Raw genomic sequence first — 15,139 nt, 5'->3', positions numbered from 1 at the left:
TATTGTATTTTTTAGATTTTTATTAATTGTAATAAATAATAAAATTAATATAAATTTAAATTAAATTAAATAAATGTATATTAAACAAATAAAAATTAAATTTTCCATCATTTTTTTTTATGGCTGGACAAACAGAAAAATTAGTTTGGAAGCTTATAGTGTTAGTGAAAATCTTTCAATGTTTAAAATGCTACCCAATAACATTTTGAAGGTTAAAAATGTATTTATCCTTTTTCCTATCTACATAATTTTTATATTTGGCATCTTGCTTATTAAATAGTGATTTTCAGTTTCGAGAGTTGTATAAAAGAAAAAAGAAAGAGAAAAAGGAGTGGGCCTAGTGGGAATAGCAGAGAGGCGTTATTCAGTCTCTGAAATATTTTTCTTTAATTTAATTATTTCGTTGAGAGATTTTTAATTTCACCGGAGAAATATATTTTACATTAATTTGGCCTCAATCTTGGATTCGATGTGATCCCGCCAAACAAACTCTTACTCTTCCCCTCCTCACGAAATTCTCCCCCGTCGTTCTCTTCCTCTTCTCCCTCCGTTGATCTGTGATGTGTCGCCGGTAAATTTCGACAATAGAAGAAGCTTCGTGACTAATTTGTCTTTTATGAAGGGACATCGGAGTTGCCACGAGATTTATGATGCTTTGTGGTTCTTTACGAGATCGAATTCAGCCTTGGCTTCGCGATTATGTTAGGCTCCAATCTCTCGCCGTCTTCCTTATTTACGCTCAGGTTTCTATCTCTTTCTCCGCGATTGATTCAAATCTGTTTGGGGTCTAGGGTTCATCGATTCTCTGAATTTGTCTCATCGCTGATTATTATATTTTCCGGTGGTTTCAGATTGGGTGCGCATTAATCGGATCGTTAGGAGCATTATACAATGGAGTTTTGTTGATAAATTTGGCGATTGCGTTGTTCGCGCTTGTTGCAATCGAGAGCAATAGCCAAAGTCTCGGCCGCACCTACGCGGTTCTTCTCTTCTGCGCTCTGCTTCTTGATATCTCATGGTTCATACTTTTCACCCAAGAGATTTGGTATTGCTCTTAACCATTCAAAACCTTGCTTATGAATCTGGAACTAAGCTTTGCTCTAAGAGACTTCACTCTCTTTAGTTTCCAACACAATCTATTTGCCTGAGCAAAATTGGATATCAACTTTGTTTTTGGTTCATTATTCCTTTGAAATGATTGATCATTCTAAGTTTTCCTTCCATTTTTGTTCCATTCCATTATCGGAAACATTGTTCATGTGATGCATTTTTATTGACAAAACATCCCATTGTTGATGCAGGAGCATTTCAGCTGAGACGTATGGAACGTTTTTCATATTTTCAGTGAAACTGACAATGGCGATGGAGATGATTGGGTTCTTTGTGAGGCTATCATCCTCGCTCTTATGGTTTCAGATTTATAGACTGGGGGCTTCTATCGTGGACACTTCACTTCCTCGTGAAACTGATTCGGATTTACGAAGTAGCTTCTTGAATCCACCAACTCCTGCTATAGCTAGACAATGTTCAGGTTCTGAAGAAATCTTGGGAGGTTCCATCTACGACCCAGCCTACTACACCTCTCTATTTGAAGAAAGCCAAACCAATATAAATTCACCACAGGTTTTTTTTCTTTCTAATTTCTACTTTCTTCGCTTTCCCCTTGTTTCCAGTTTATATGTTTTCAGGTCACTTCATGTTTTTGTAATTTTATCACTCAAGACTGTATTTCGACATGCCTGTTTACTCTACCAAGCCTTCCATCTAGAAAGAGTTTCTCAATTCTTGTTTTAAACTGTTTGACCCCGTAGTGAATGCAATGCAATCTACTGACTACTGAGTCTGGGATTAATTAGCTAGAAGGAAACTGTGATGATCCTTCTCTGCCTTTTAACGCTTTATTTTTCTATGGTAGAGATGCAAAGAACAAGATCCCCTAGCAATGATGTTTTAGGAAATACTTTAAGACAGTACATAGTGATAAACTGATAATAATGGGAAGTTTCATCTAACAACATTAAAGAAGTTTCTCAGCCAATGCAAATTTTGTCAACCTTGTGTCCTTTGTAGGTGAATCATTATTCAGCTGGGAACAATGGATCACCATCTGCTGCAGAAGGCTCTCATACTAAGTATCCCATATCCAGATCATTGCATTCAATTGATGTTAGTCTCCGTTGATTCAACATTGTTCTTGGTTGTATTGCACTATATCTTGTCACTGTTGTGTTATCACAAATAATAAGAAAAATCTGGTTTCAATTTTATGTAGGAAGAGAAGGGCTTGAAGCAACCGGTTAGTTTCCATTGATTCGACATATGTTCTTGGTACTATTGCACTATATCTTGATCACTGCTATCACAAATAATAAAGATAAATCTGGTTTCAATATTTTTTTTATAGGAAGAGAAGGGCTTGAAGCAAACGGGGATGGCTTCAATATGATTAAAGAATGGTAGTGTGACCATTTGGGTATCTAAACAAACGAGTTGTCTGTTGAGGTTTAGTTATCGGATTTTGAAGCTGATAAAAATGTTATTCGTCAGTTTTCCATATGCGAGGGAGAATTATGAAGAGTCGTCGTGTTTATACAAAGTAGAGCAAGAAGATTACATAACACCTACCAAAAGATGAGATTCTTCTATATGTTGAGGACAAGTAAGCACTGTTTCTACTTTGCTTTTCATTATTTATTTTGTCTGAAAATTTGTTATTTTTGGGGATATATCATATATGGTTTAGATTAGAGTCGGAATCTACTTGATGCATCCATCATATAATTCTTTCCGAGTTTTTTTTTTCTTGCGTGTAAATGGAATGGAGATACTTTCTTTTTATCTTTTTGTTTGCAAATGGAGATAGTAAAAGATTTCGGCGTTGACATGTTTCGTCCTTGCTATAGAGTGAAAAGATCAGGGACATGTAACCAAATGGTTCGTAGTAAACTTGTAAAATAATACTGTCACTACATCACAAGCCGTTCATAAAATTCCGGTTATAGAACTCATAATTTTTCATGTGGACAAAGTTATCCAATAATTTAACATCAAAAAGGCCCATCTAATAAAAGTATACAAAAAAGCCCACGAGTAAATCGAGCTAAAAAGAAAAAGCCTAAGAATCCAATCCACGTGTTGATGTTCGTAGAAAAGTCTACTGGAATTAATGAGGTGATTAAAAAAATGAGCAGCTAATTAAGAATAAGACCCACAGAGAAACCCAGAAGGATCTGGAAGAAGAGGAGGATCCTTTTTTCTTCTTGGATAAACTCTCTCCTATCTTTTTTTTTTTCCTTCTACTTTTCTAATTTCTCACGACAATTCTCCTCCTTTCGTACATAGCAAAAGCCCTTCTCTCTTTTTTTTTTTTTTTCTTTTATTCTTCAAATTTCAAAACTCAAAATCCTTCCTCATCGTCGCTACATTTCTCTGTGCTTGTCGGTTTCTGCTGTTGAAACAAGAAGACTCAAAAGGTTTGCTAATTTCTGCAATTTATCGTTTCTTTATCATCTGTACGGCTGATTCATGGTTAGGGTTTCAAATGGGAACGCAGATATCTTTGATCGATGACTTTGGTTTAAAACGATTTCGTCTGCTTTGATGAATGTTCTGGTGTGCGATTGACGATTTCAAAACCCTTTTCATTTCTCTTCAATAAAGTCTTTTTCTTTTTACGTTTGATATTTTTTGGGTTTTTCTGTGTATTGATGATTGGGTTTTATCGAGACTGGTTCTAGGGTTTCATGTTGTTTATTCGCTCTTAGGGTTTCGATCAAGTTCCGTAACCGACAGATGTATACTCGTTCTCATTCTGTGTGAAATTGTCTTTTTTTTTTGGGGTCATTTCTAGGTACAAGGAATCGGCCATGGAAGAAGCAATTGCAACGAGGTATTGGTGTCACATGTGCTCTCAAACTGTGGATCCAGTCATGGAAGCTGAGATCAAATGCCCCTTTTGTCAAAGTGGGTTTGTTGAAGAGATGGAAGACGACGATCATGATTCTTCTGATCCGGCTGACGTTAGAGCAAACAACTCTCTTTGGGCTCCTATCTTGATGGAACTTATGACCGATCCTGTGCGCCGTAGGAGAAACCAGAGTGTTGAGTCTGTTGAAGATAATCAAAACGAGGCACAGACCGAGAGTAATGAAAACAACGGTGAAGAAAATGATTTGGATTGGCAGCTTCAAGAGATTCTCAGGAGAAGGAGAAGACATTCTGCTGCTGTTTTGCAGTTGCTTCAGGGGATACGAGCAGGCTTGTCTGTAGAATCTGAGAGTACTGGTAATGGAGATAATAATCCGGGACGGGTCATCTTGATCAATACCTCCAATCAGACTATCACGGTTCAAAGCTCTGCTGATATGGATTCTCTACCTGCTGGTTCTTTAGGTGACTATTTCATTGGCCCTGGATTTGAAATGTTGCTTCAGCGTCTAGCTGAGAATGATCCCAACAGATATGGGACACCTCCAGCTAAAAAAGAAGCTGTTGAGGCTTTGGGTACTGTGAAAATTGAAGATACTCTCCAGTGTTCGGTTTGCTTAGATGATTTTGAGATTGGAACTGAGGCAAAGCTGATGCCCTGTGAGCACAAGTTTCATGGTGACTGCCTGTTACCATGGCTTGAGATTCACAGTTCATGCCCGGTTTGCAGATATCAGTTACCTGCAGATGAACCCAAGACTGATTCAGTTACAACAACAAGTGATAACAATGGAGGCAGTGGTGCTCCTGCTACAAGCAGCCATGGAGCTGAGAACAGCAGGCGCCAAGAAGAAGAAGAAGAGGAAGACGCGGAGGAGGAGAACGAGGACAATGATGGAAGCGGATTCTCGATCCCATGGCCGTTTAGCACTTTGTTTACCTCGTCCCAAGATAGCAATGCACCAACGGATTCGAGTTAAAACAGGTTCCCTGAGCAATATACGCTTTTTTGGTGTGATCATGAAATCTCGGTTCTACCAAAATCTGATCTTTTGTCTGTACATAAGTTTCTCAGATTTGGTTAGAAAACAAAAATCTTTCAGTTTGTGTTTTTTAATGTTGTTTTGAACAAATCTTTTGCCGGATTCTGTAAGTCGCTTCTGTGTTTTTTGTTGTCGACCAAAGCCACTTTTGCAATTTAGTTTGTTAAATCAGCAACTTTAATGCCTTAATGGTGAAATAACAAAAATAGTGACTAAACTAGTATGAATTGTGTTAGTAATAAATTGGTAGAATTTGAAAACTTAAAAAAAAAAAAAAAAGTAATTTAACATTCATCACTATTGGTGTATCAAATAGAACTGTATCTTTTGGATATAAATTGTACAGTATGTCTAATTATGTCTTCTTCATGGATACCAAAATATGTTGTCTTTTACTAAACTTAACTTAAGAAATCTTTTTCCTTGTGTTAATCCATGATTGCATTACTATGTAATCTTTTGTTTACGCGTAAACATTAGCTGGAATTTATAAAGCTAGAGTTATACACATGTGTAACATGCAACCAAAGTTACGACTTACGACCATTATGCGGTATTAACGAACTTTATTTGACATTAACGAACTTAACTTTAATATAGTAGTATTATACTAATATATTAACGTTTCACCAAATCTCCTTGTATATATAAGTATTGTAGCATCAACTTATTACATTCTCTCAGATTAGCCTAAATCCAAAAATGAATAGTCAGGTTTTATCCTTAATCACTTTGATTATTCTCTTACTCTCTGCGTACAACGCAACTATGGGCCGAACTCTACCGAGTAAGTGACCGTCTTTGATCATACAAATACAATAATCATTAAATTCATATTAAATTTCATGCATAAACAAAACTCATATTCAGTTCTTGATCTCAAATAATTTTCTTTTAATTATTAAGGGGAAGGAAATGGAGCACAACAATATGAAAATATAAAAGCTGGTGTCACACGAAGTGAATCGCCACGTACTCGTCAGAGAGGGCCTGGACACTGATGATCTCTTACATGAAACCATGCAATAATTGTTAGTCATCTACTGGTTTGTGAATTGTGATAAGTCCGTCGTTGTGAGTTATAGAGCATTACAGTTTTAAACTTTTTTAACAAAAGTTGAACAAAAAAGAGACAAGAGACAACAGATCTCGGCCTTAAAAGGAGCCCGGAGCAGTCTATCACCTCTACACGCAGAACTCGACTCCTTTCTCTGGGCTATGGAGAGTGTTATTCAGCTTTGATTGACCCACATCTGCTTCTCAAAGGATTGCAAAGATCTCATCTTTATGACCGACAACCCCTCGGATTGGCCTACGTTTGCAGCTGAGATTGTTTTCTTTGAAGTTCTTAGAACATTTTTTATATCTTTTAATATTCGTTTTATTCCTCGTTGTTACAATGTCCAAGCTGAGTGCTTGGCTAAAAAAGCAAGAACACATAGATTGTTATTATCCCATGCAAGTTCGTCGGCTCCTGTTTAGTTTACTTTAGAAATGAGTCTTTTTCCGGTAACTTAATAAAATGGGGTTTTAGAAAAAAAAATAAAAAAAAATAAAAATAAAATAATAATAATAAAAATACGACGCACGAGCGCACACATATACCACGTGGCAAACAAAGAGTGGACGTTACCCTAAAACTCCAGCAAAGACCGTAACATTAAGATCTAATAAGCTGAATTCCCCGAGTTACCCTCGCCCGACAAAGAGAGTCAAGGGTAATTTAGGAAAGTATATATAGGTAATAATGCGTCCATAAGCTGATCAGATCCAAAACGCGATCACAAATCTCATCCCCAGAGAACCCAGAGAGAGAGAGCGATATCGAAAATCAAAACTCTCTCCTTTATATATAATCCAATTTACAAATCTCTTTCCCTCTCTAAAAATTTCTCATCTTTGTATAAAAAGCCTACGCCTTTTTCAAATCATTCACCTTCCTTTCGCCTTTTTGGGGGAATTTCTTTCAGTCTTTTGGGTTTACGAAACCCTAGATTTCGAAATTCCGGATTGCTAACTAGCGAAAGGTCTGCTTTTGTTCTTTACCCTTTGTTTCTAATGGTTTCAATTCCACGGATTTGATTTCAATTGAGTTTCTTCGTAGTTGCTTTGTTACGAATTGGATCTCATGTTCTCAAGTTGTGTGTTCATAGCTTTTCGTTGTTTTTTTTAATTGTGAAACAACGTTTCTAGATTTCAATTACCATAACCCTTTTTGACATAACCTGATTTGGTCAATGAAATTCGACTTGTAAAACTTAAAAACAATCTTTTTCATCGACATGAATTTTCTGTTTAAGACGAGATTTATAGCTGATGTGTGTGTTTACGATGATTCTTATGTTAGAGAATGGCTGATCAAGGAATGGAAGGGAGCCAGCCAGTTGACCTTACTAAGCATCCTTCAGGGATTGTTCCTACTCTTCAGTGAGTTCTCTTGTCTTCATTTCTATGTTTTTGTTCTGAGTTTTTGCTTTTGTGAATCACAAGATCTTAACTTTTTCTTGTTTTGGTTTGTTTCAGAAATATTGTCTCAACAGTGAACTTAGACTGCAAGCTTGATCTTAAAGCCATAGCTTTGCAGGCTCGGAATGCTGAATATAACCCTAAGGTTTACTTTCTTTGTGATTTTTTTTTTTTGTAATCGATAATTTTGCTTGGTCTCCATTTCTGTATTTATAAATGAATGCTAATACTTACACCTAACTCTGATTGGCTATAGCAACTTACACTACTTTGGGTTGTAATTTCGGATTTGGTTTTAACCGTAAGTGTTTTATGTCCAGCGTTTCGCTGCTGTAATCATGAGGATCAGAGAGCCAAAGACAACAGCGTTAATTTTTGCTTCTGGGAAAATGGTATGTTAAAAAGTCTTATAGTTTCTTTGGTCACTTTTTCTCTAATGGCTTGATCGACCATGTCCTTGTTTGAACATGGCATTTATGTTGTCCAATTTCAGGTGTGTACCGGAGCTAAAAGTGAACATCTTTCAAAGCTGGCTGCAAGAAAGGTAATTAGCTCATCTCAATATGGTCTGACGTTCTTCTTCTAGCGACACTGTAGTTAGAAACTTGATATAATTCTAGTAGGGATTTGTTCTCTGTTATATTAAAGAATTCCTTTTCTTTGTCCAGTATGCTCGGATTGTTCAAAAGCTTGGCTTTCCTGCAAAGTTCAAGGTACTCATATGTCCATCTCTGGTCCCGATCCACTGTATTATTCTTTTTTATCTCAATCAGCAATTCGTTTGTTTTTATTGGAAGGAAAAACTACGTATATTGTATAGTAATAAAATTGCTGATTATATTTTGCAGGATTTCAAGATTCAGAACATTGTAGGCTCATGTGATGTCAAATTCCCCATTAGGCTTGAAGGTCTTGCATACTCTCATAGTGCTTTCTCAAGTGTAAGTGATCTCAAGCATTGTGATCATATATACTTGTAAGATGGAGTTTATTGGTCTGATGATTCGTACCTCTCTCATCATTGATGCCAGTACGAGCCTGAGCTATTTCCAGGATTGATATATAGGATGAAACTGCCAAAGATTGTATTGCTTATTTTTGTGTCAGGAAAGATTGTCATAACTGGAGCCAAGGTAATAATTATACTTTCTTTCTCAAATGATTACAATTTTTTCGACAAAAAATACTTCTGTCTTCTGATGAAATCATGAGGTTCACTATCAGATGAGAGAAGAAACCTACACCGCATTTGAGAATATCTACCCAGTTCTTACAGAATTCAGGAAGGTCCAGCAATAATAGTATGTAAGTTCAGTTTTCAACATCTCCATTTACATTTTCATACCTCTTAATCAATCAGTGGTTAGATTATGACTCTTTCAATTCGAAATCAGAGCCTACAAAATTGAAAGCAAAACCCATGTTCACGTTTGGATTGCCATGAACTAGAGATCTCGGGTGGTGGCAGGCGCTTGGTGAGGTTATTATCCTTGGACAAGAACTTGAGATGATTCAGATTCAAAACCAGAAATTGTAAATACAGAATGGAGATGCCAAGAAATCTCTTTTCTTTTTTTTTTTTTGTTCTAAAAATGTCTTCCAAGTATCTTGTTTCCTGTTCTGTTTGTTTCAGTGAGCAATACTCAATCATTAAAGAGTTACCTAGTTCTTTGCTAATTGTGCTGTAATAAGACACCAAGTCTGTTTTCCCTTTAATATACTCTTTCAACAATTTGCAGCTTTAGTTTGTCAAATGTTAGGATCATCAGCTTCATCTTTCAATACATAATAATCTTTGTACACATTAGCTGACCTAAAAACTAGTCCTATTATAACATGTTATAGTAGGCACTAGGCAGCGTTTACATTTGTAGAAAGTGAAATGGCAATTACATTAGACGAAAGGATAACAAAGACATGCAATTATATTTTCTTAGTGTAAACAGTAAACTACAGTTCTTGGTTCTCTAAGAAACAGATAGAACGGCTAGTAATTCACAGTCGATTTGATCGCGTCCAATATCTGCATCCGACAAGAAGACATGATTAGTTAGAAACTGCGTTTTGGGTTGGAATAGAGGAATGATAAGAGAAGATGAACTTGCCTTGTTCTTGGTGGGCATGTAGAATGGCTCAAACACAAGAGGAAATGGAGTATCCAGTCCACAAACTCTGCTTACTGGAGCTTCTAACTGCAAAAGAAACGACAGTTACAAACACCAATAAAGAATAGTCTTGAGGATGAATTAAACCTTTACTTTTACTAACCTTTAAAAAGCAACGTTCGAGGATTGTTGCAGAGATCTCTGCTCCAAAACCTCCTGTTACAGGAGCTTCATGGCTTATCTGCAACCCCAAGCACAAGTAAAACAGTCTATAAGACCGACCAGACAAAACAAATTTCGACATTGCCAATTAATTAAGTTAAGACTTACAAGAAGTCTTCCAGTTTTTTTAACCGAGGCCTCGACGGTTTCTTTGTCCCAAGGAAGCAAAGTCTTGAGATCTATCAGTTCACATGATATTCCTTCCTGCATAAATTCAAGACCTGAGTTATTAACTGCGAATCAATCATCATCGAGTTGAAAGATAAAGCTAAAAACCTTTTCTGCGTCCAGACAAGCTTGTTCCATAATGGTAAGCTGAGCTCCCCATCCAACAAGGGTTATGTCATTGCCTTCTCTTATAACCTGATCATAACTCTTAATAGTGAGATCCTCATCTCCTAAAATAGATGGCGAAAAATGAACTTATTATACCTCAGCTTCTGATAAAGGTATCATGTAGTCATGCTCAGGGACTTCTTCTACTGCTTGACGATACAGCCACTGAAGGAAATGTCAACGTTTCAAGACTTTAGAAGAGGTGTTAAGAAGCTGATTTGGATGGTATAAGAGAAAAGGAAGTACCTTTGGTTCGAAGAAGACAACGGGATTTGGATCACGGATACATGACAACAACAGTCCCTTTGCTTCTCGTGGACTTCGAGGGATAACAACCTTAATACCAGGAACATGGCAAAAGAAAGCTTCAGGGGATTGTGAATGGTAATGTCCACCATGACCAACTGCTCCATATGGTGCTCTTATCGTAAGTCCTATCAAGATCCATATAAACGGTAATGAGTAAAAGAAATTACTGATGTCAAGTCACGAAATAAATGTAAAGATGAAAGATTTACCTCCACAATTGAATTGGTTACCACTGCGGTATCTGAACTTTGCCGCTTCATTAACAATCTATGGATCATAAAATGGATGAGAAATCTGGCGGCCGAAATCATATGCTTGTTCAAAGAGCTAACATTTAACCTGATCAAAAGCAGGATATATATAATCCGCAAACTGAATCTCCACAACTGCTCGATTTCCCTATCAAAGTCGAACACCAATAGATGTTAAAATCAGTTCACAACATAAACATAAGAATAGCACAAACAAGAACTCACCATTGCTGCTAGACCAATGCCAAATCCAACAATGCCCTGAATCCATTCAAAGCTTAAATGAATGTCTCATCAATAAACACTAACTTAAGAAATGAAAACAGAAGCAGGTCAAGGAATGGTACCTGCTCACAAAGAGGAGTATTGAAGACGCGGTTTTTCCCGAATCGTTCAGCTAAACCAGTTGTGCAGCGAAAGACTCCACCAAAGCCAACATCTTCCCCAAACACATAAGATCTTCCACAAAAACACTTAAGTCAGACTCTAAAACAACTATAGGTGTAACTAATTAGCTAAATTTCCCTCATTTTTGATCTTCTTCCTTAGAATGTAGTATTAGATGTCTGTTTAACCTAGGGATCAAATGATTTAGACAAACAAGTAACAAGCTTTCGTAATGCAAGCTCACCGAGGATCGGTGTCCAAAGCGATGTGAAGCGCTTGATTAATAGCAGAGTATAGATTCAATGGTTTCCCAGTTTCCGTCGATACCCTCCTAGCTCCGTGACTCAAGCTCGGAAAACTCATTTTCCGGAAGGATCTGCCTAAAAGAGCCGCCATTTACACAAAACCCACCAACAATCAATCTGAAAAATATAGGATTGTGACAAGAGCAAGCTCCCAGATGGTAAGATTTTTAGGTGGCAAAGGTTTGGTTTGGTACTTTTGGGTGAAGAGAAAAACAGATTTCTAAGTTAATCACGTAATTACGAGATAGATGATAGATACTCCTGCCACGTCGGATCCAACACGAATAGATATCTCTCTCTTGCAAGTTGCAACTACTTCATTTAATGCGAGTTTAAGACAAACATTAATGGTCTAACTACAAAGGTTTATAGAGTATAAACAAAAACAAACATTTTAATTGGATGTGTTATTCTTTATCCAATCAGCATTTTAGATTTTGAGAACTTGGAAACAGAGGACAAATGGAGGAAGATAGAAGATTCTAGAAGAAATTAAGAAAAGGCTCAACAGAAGGAATATGAAAATCTGTCTAAGCTAAAACGAAAACAAACCCAACACTGATTTGATCTTTCTCTGCTTCTTCATCTTCCCACCATATGCAGGGATCTTTATACGCATTTTACAAGGTAGGTTCAATAGAAAACAAACACCCATAAAAAGGAAACTAACCAAATTAAAACCGCAGAGAAAAAAAGAACGAAATCGAAAAAAAAGATGACCAAAACCATAATGGAGACTAACTTCCTAGGGGCAAAGAAACAGAGCAGCAGTCAGATCTTCCATGTTTTGATTCCGCTTCAATCTCTGTTCAAACTCACAACAGCAGTCTGGTTCTCATCATTGGTTTTTCCTTCCCAAACCTGTTAAGGGTAAATGCATCTGCTAAATTTTATGGAATTTTAACCGTTTCTTCTCTTGCCTGCTTCTGGGATTGTTGCTGCTTAGCTTTCTTCTCCAAAATAGTCTTTTGTCGAGCCTCGTAGAACGAGAAATCATCCAAAATGCATGTCTTGCTGTTATGCTCCTTGAAAATCTTTACAACCTTCAAACCCTGCTCCAACTTAACCTACATGATCCCATGTAAAGAATTTGAACACTGGAAAGTGGAAAATACTGCTGGTAGATCAGCAAATGTAAACACTTACCTCTTGTGTGTCTCTACTGTTGGTAACAGGTTTATTCTCATTGTTCTCTAGAGTAATATGCTTAAGTAAACTGTTGGGCACATCCTTCACAATATGCCACTTGAGAGGAAATGAGCCAGTCCACTTATCCTGTTGCCAGTACTCAATATTTTTGTTGAAATCAACTGGTCCTTTCATTTCCGCAAGCCCAACAAATTGTCCACTTGCGTTGATCTGGAAACAATTGGGGTATATACAGCTGAGCATCGGGAAACAAAATGAATACACAACATGAAATAAACTAAGAATTAGGTACAAACCGAGAAGAAGAGGAACACAGGGCAGCCACCAGATTTCTGCTGAGCCTCCTGATATGCAGCAGCAAGCTTCTTGTTTCCATTTGGGGTGCTAGCCCAAACATTATATTTGATGCTCTTATGCACATCATCTTCACTGTACGACTTGATGATAAAGAAAATAGCATCTTTATACTCAACTGGAAAATCGTCTCTGTTGTACTCTTCTCTATCTGGAAGAACGCATGTTACAGTCTCCTCAGTATTTGATTCATCAAACGTCTGCTCTTTCACCTCCTCTAAGCTAACCTCTATGGTGTCCTTCTGGTTCTTCGTGCCCTTGGCTCTAGGGCCCCTGTTTAGTTCATTCAGGCCATCAATGTTCTCATTTCCATAGAAGTAACTGTTACCCCTTCCCCGGCTTCTATATTTGTTGTCCGTAGGCAGCCATCCTCTTTCGTTTGTTCTTGAATCATATCCAGAAGAACCATAGCCCATACCAGATCTCACCGTGCTACCATACTGACCATATGACTTGTTTGGGTACACTCTGTCGTAGTAACCCTGAGGTGCATAACCTGTCATGGACGCAGGCTGGTACATACTCTGCAAAGATTAGATTGAGGCTATCAGATATAGGGATTCAGATAGAGAAGAAGATTTAGCATATAAAACTGACTTCCATATCATACTGTGTAATGCGAATTGGAGCGATAGTTTTGATTCCTAGACGCAGGTACATTATTGTTAGCCTTATAATATGAGGATGCAACTCCACTGGCAGAAACAGACCTCTGCACATCTGAGAAGTTAGAGCCATCGTGCCATGACACAGGATTGTAAAACCCATCATAGGTATACCTGGGATCCTGATAACCAGCAGCAAGACCACCTCCAAGAGCACTCTGATTCGATGGTTTAACAGGAGCTGAACCATTCATTCCTTTATGGAAACCACCCTTCGAAGCACCAGCAGATGCAGAGTTGGCTGCTTTGTTTTTAGAGAGTTTACTTTGGGTAGAGGCAGGAACAGATGAAACGAAAGGCCCAATACTGGCTGTTAGAGGAAAAGGATACTGGTACTGTTGAGCACCATACAACTGTCCATCACCACCAAGTTGTGGAGCAGGGCTTGTTGCTGGTGAGTAAGGATAGGTAGCATACCCATATCCCTGTGGATAAGCAAGAGATGCGTTCTCTCCGTAAGCTCCCTGGAGTAAGTAGCAAATGATTAAGTGACGCAGTCGGAATCTCTAGGAATAGCAAACACTATGCCTAGATAGAAATCAAGTTCGCTAGCGACGAACTTAATGATAAAACTCTGGAATCCACCAGAAAAGGGTCTGGAATCCACCAGGAAAAGAGAAAGCTCTCTGTTCTTATTAATTAGAATCAAAAAAAACATCCCCGGTAAATAACCTAGGATCTCTATATATATAGAGAATAAAACCAAAACATAAAATAGAAAACCCTTAAACAAAATAGAAAACGTGAAATAAGTAAATATTAAAAGAAAAGGTAAATTCCCTAAATTTCTCCTACATCAGTCTCCTCCACTTCTGAAGAACTTGTCCTCAAGTTCTCTTCTGATTAAAGAATCTCATTTGCTTTGTCCCGCATAGGAGGGAAGTCATGTAAATAACCGTCTGAATCTAACTCTCTCAAATTAGTTAGAATCTCTGGAAGGTCCTCTGGGATTGTTGTCTTCTTCTTAACAACACTTAGCAACCCATTAGTTTTTTTGAAATTCGCATCTAGCCTTTTCTTGTAATGAATCATAACTAAGACGCTTGATTTCTTTCTCCTTGGATTCTCTTCCTTGTAGTGCTTCTCATGTTCATGTGCAATTAACGTCTTGAGATTCCTTTGTACCACTAGCTTCTCTTCTGGAGTAATTAACATCTCATCCACTTCTGAAATTCCATAGAATAATAGAATATCAGTCTTCACATGATTGCTTTGTTTATTCCCTTGATCAACTATCTCGTCCTTCACGAGTTCTTCTTTAGCATCCATGTGAGAATCATAATTATTATGTAGATTCTCTTGACCAATCTCTTCCTTCATGGATTCTTCATTAGAACTTGTATTTTCATCAATCACAACACGATTGTTTTCCACTCTTGGGATTCCTCTTCCCTGGTTTCTCTGCTGATTTTCGTTAAGCCTAGCCGGTTCTCTTTCTCTGCCTCTTTGCTGATTTTCGTTAAACACCACTTGTTCTCCTTCTCTGCCTTGTTGTCGATTGTGTCTGCCTTGTTGATTCTGATTTCGTCCCATTCCTTCTCCTCCTCCTTGTCCTGCGTTAGCAATCTGATTGGTTAATGCTGCAATCTGATTAGTTAACGCTGCCACCAGATTTGCCAG

The 15,139-nt window shown here is 37.6% G+C and overlaps 5 protein-coding genes across 14 annotated transcripts in view; 3 read left to right on the top strand and 2 right to left on the bottom strand.

The window, feature by feature from the left end:
* Nucleotides 1-394: 394 nt before the first annotated feature.
* Nucleotides 395-2,884, top strand: LOC9330570. Of its 4 annotated transcripts, none has more exons than XR_002329311.1 (7): nucleotides 396-743; nucleotides 852-1,045; nucleotides 1,302-1,623; nucleotides 2,071-2,166; nucleotides 2,273-2,328; nucleotides 2,405-2,456; nucleotides 2,548-2,884. XR_002329311.1 is itself a non-coding variant. In XM_021012218.1 (7 exons), exons 1-6 carry the CDS (start codon nucleotides 648-650, stop codon nucleotides 2,444-2,446), a joined length of 774 nt encoding a protein of 257 aa, XP_020867877.1. In that variant the 5' UTR covers nucleotides 397-647; the 3' UTR covers nucleotides 2,447-2,456; nucleotides 2,548-2,884. The 4 variants fall into 4 exon arrangements, 3 of the variants coding, with proteins under 3 accessions (XP_020867878.1, XP_020867879.1, XP_020867877.1); XM_021012218.1 differs by having other exon boundaries at nucleotides 397-743; nucleotides 2,273-2,296; XM_021012219.1 differs by having other exon boundaries at nucleotides 395-743; nucleotides 2,273-2,296; nucleotides 2,405-2,884.
* A 252-nt stretch (nucleotides 2,885-3,136) lies between these two features.
* On the top strand, nucleotides 3,137-5,145 carry LOC9330569 (E3 ubiquitin-protein ligase RING1-like). The gene is made up of 2 exons (XM_002894462.2): nucleotides 3,137-3,473; nucleotides 3,851-5,145. Exon 2 carries the CDS (start codon nucleotides 3,867-3,869, stop codon nucleotides 4,905-4,907), a length of 1,041 nt encoding a protein of 346 aa, XP_002894508.1. The 5' UTR covers nucleotides 3,137-3,473; nucleotides 3,851-3,866; the 3' UTR covers nucleotides 4,908-5,145.
* Nucleotides 5,146-6,734: 1,589 nt separating this feature from the next.
* On the top strand, nucleotides 6,735-9,174 carry LOC9327901 (TATA-box-binding protein 2). 3 transcript variants are annotated; one of them, XM_021011125.1, is made up of 10 exons: nucleotides 6,735-6,997; nucleotides 7,318-7,397; nucleotides 7,494-7,581; nucleotides 7,757-7,828; nucleotides 7,930-7,980; nucleotides 8,105-8,149; nucleotides 8,285-8,377; nucleotides 8,468-8,569; nucleotides 8,661-8,741; nucleotides 8,886-9,166. In XM_021011125.1, exons 2-9 carry the CDS (start codon nucleotides 7,321-7,323, stop codon nucleotides 8,733-8,735), a joined length of 603 nt encoding a protein of 200 aa, XP_020866784.1. In that variant the 5' UTR covers nucleotides 6,735-6,997; nucleotides 7,318-7,320; the 3' UTR covers nucleotides 8,736-8,741; nucleotides 8,886-9,166. The 3 variants fall into 3 exon arrangements, with proteins under 3 accessions (XP_020866784.1, XP_020866783.1, XP_020866782.1); XM_021011124.1 differs by having other exon boundaries at nucleotides 8,824-9,166; XM_021011123.1 differs by having other exon boundaries at nucleotides 6,736-6,997; nucleotides 8,831-9,174.
* A 71-nt stretch (nucleotides 9,175-9,245) lies between these two features.
* LOC9327900 (2-oxoisovalerate dehydrogenase subunit beta 1, mitochondrial) lies at nucleotides 9,246-11,626 on the bottom strand. The gene is made up of 12 exons (XM_002891792.2): nucleotides 11,291-11,626; nucleotides 11,007-11,118; nucleotides 10,885-10,920; nucleotides 10,748-10,807; nucleotides 10,618-10,675; nucleotides 10,346-10,533; nucleotides 10,196-10,264; nucleotides 10,040-10,126; nucleotides 9,872-9,967; nucleotides 9,705-9,782; nucleotides 9,542-9,628; nucleotides 9,246-9,459 (listed from the first exon to the last, which is right to left on the bottom strand). Exons 1-12 carry the CDS (start codon nucleotides 11,440-11,442, stop codon nucleotides 9,424-9,426), a joined length of 1,059 nt encoding a protein of 352 aa, XP_002891838.1. The 5' UTR covers nucleotides 11,443-11,626; the 3' UTR covers nucleotides 9,246-9,423.
* A 99-nt stretch (nucleotides 11,627-11,725) lies between these two features.
* Nucleotides 11,726-15,139, bottom strand: part of LOC9330568 — a 6,387-nt gene continuing 2,973 nt past the window's right edge. For 2 of the 5 annotated variants that reach the window (XM_021011118.1, XM_021011120.1), the window contains exons 5-9: nucleotides 13,465-13,983; nucleotides 12,797-13,378; nucleotides 12,498-12,710; nucleotides 12,272-12,418; nucleotides 11,726-12,212 (exon numbers count right to left, since the gene is read on the bottom strand). In XM_021011118.1, the coding sequence (XP_020866777.1) occupies nucleotides 12,150-12,212; nucleotides 12,272-12,418; nucleotides 12,498-12,710; nucleotides 12,797-13,378; nucleotides 13,465-13,983 (1,524 nt within the window). In that variant the 3' untranslated portion in view covers nucleotides 11,726-12,149. Of the gene's footprint in view, nucleotides 12,213-12,271; nucleotides 12,419-12,497; nucleotides 12,711-12,796; nucleotides 13,379-13,451; nucleotides 13,984-15,139 lie in introns of all 5 variants that reach the window. The other 3 variants (XM_021011122.1, XM_021011119.1, XM_021011121.1) reach the window with 3 other exon arrangements.

Source organism: Arabidopsis lyrata (genome assembly GCF_000004255.2).
Source record: "Arabidopsis lyrata subsp. lyrata unplaced genomic scaffold ARALYscaffold_1, whole genome shotgun sequence".
Classification (NCBI taxonomy): domain Eukaryota; kingdom Viridiplantae; phylum Streptophyta; class Magnoliopsida; order Brassicales; family Brassicaceae; genus Arabidopsis; species Arabidopsis lyrata.
Note: the sequence above shows the minus strand (reverse complement) of the source record. Positions and strands in the feature narration are given on the sequence as shown.

Excerpts from the sequence above, each read along its gene's own strand:
- LOC9330570 (XM_021012219.1), top strand. The coding sequence starts at position 648 with ATGATGCTTTGTGGTTCTTTACGAGATCGAATTCAGCCTTGGCTTCGC. Across the intron at positions 744-851 it reads TCTTCCTTATTTACGCTCAG|ATTGGGTGCGCATTAATCGG; the intron begins GTTTCTATCTCT and ends CGGTGGTTTCAG. Across the intron at positions 2,167-2,272 it reads GATCATTGCATTCAATTGAT|GAAGAGAAGGGCTTGAAGCA; the intron begins GTTAGTCTCCGT and ends AATTTTATGTAG.
- LOC9330569 (XM_002894462.2), top strand. The coding sequence starts at position 3,867 with ATGGAAGAAGCAATTGCAACGAGGTATTGGTGTCACATGTGCTCTCAA.
- LOC9327901 (XM_021011123.1), top strand. The coding sequence starts at position 7,321 with ATGGCTGATCAAGGAATGGAAGGGAGCCAGCCAGTTGACCTTACTAAG. Across the intron at positions 7,981-8,104 it reads CAAAGCTGGCTGCAAGAAAG|TATGCTCGGATTGTTCAAAA; the intron begins GTAATTAGCTCA and ends TTCTTTGTCCAG. Across the intron at positions 8,150-8,284 it reads GCTTTCCTGCAAAGTTCAAG|GATTTCAAGATTCAGAACAT; the intron begins GTACTCATATGT and ends TATATTTTGCAG.
- LOC9327900 (XM_002891792.2), bottom strand. The coding sequence starts at position 11,442 with ATGGCGGCTCTTTTAGGCAGATCCTTCCGGAAAATGAGTTTTCCGAGC. Across the intron at positions 10,534-10,617 it reads TAACCAATTCAATTGTGGAG|GACTTACGATAAGAGCACCA; the intron begins GTAAATCTTTCA and ends GGATCTTGATAG. Across the intron at positions 9,783-9,871 it reads AAAAAACTGGAAGACTTCTT|ATAAGCCATGAAGCTCCTGT; the intron begins GTAAGTCTTAAC and ends TTGGGGTTGCAG.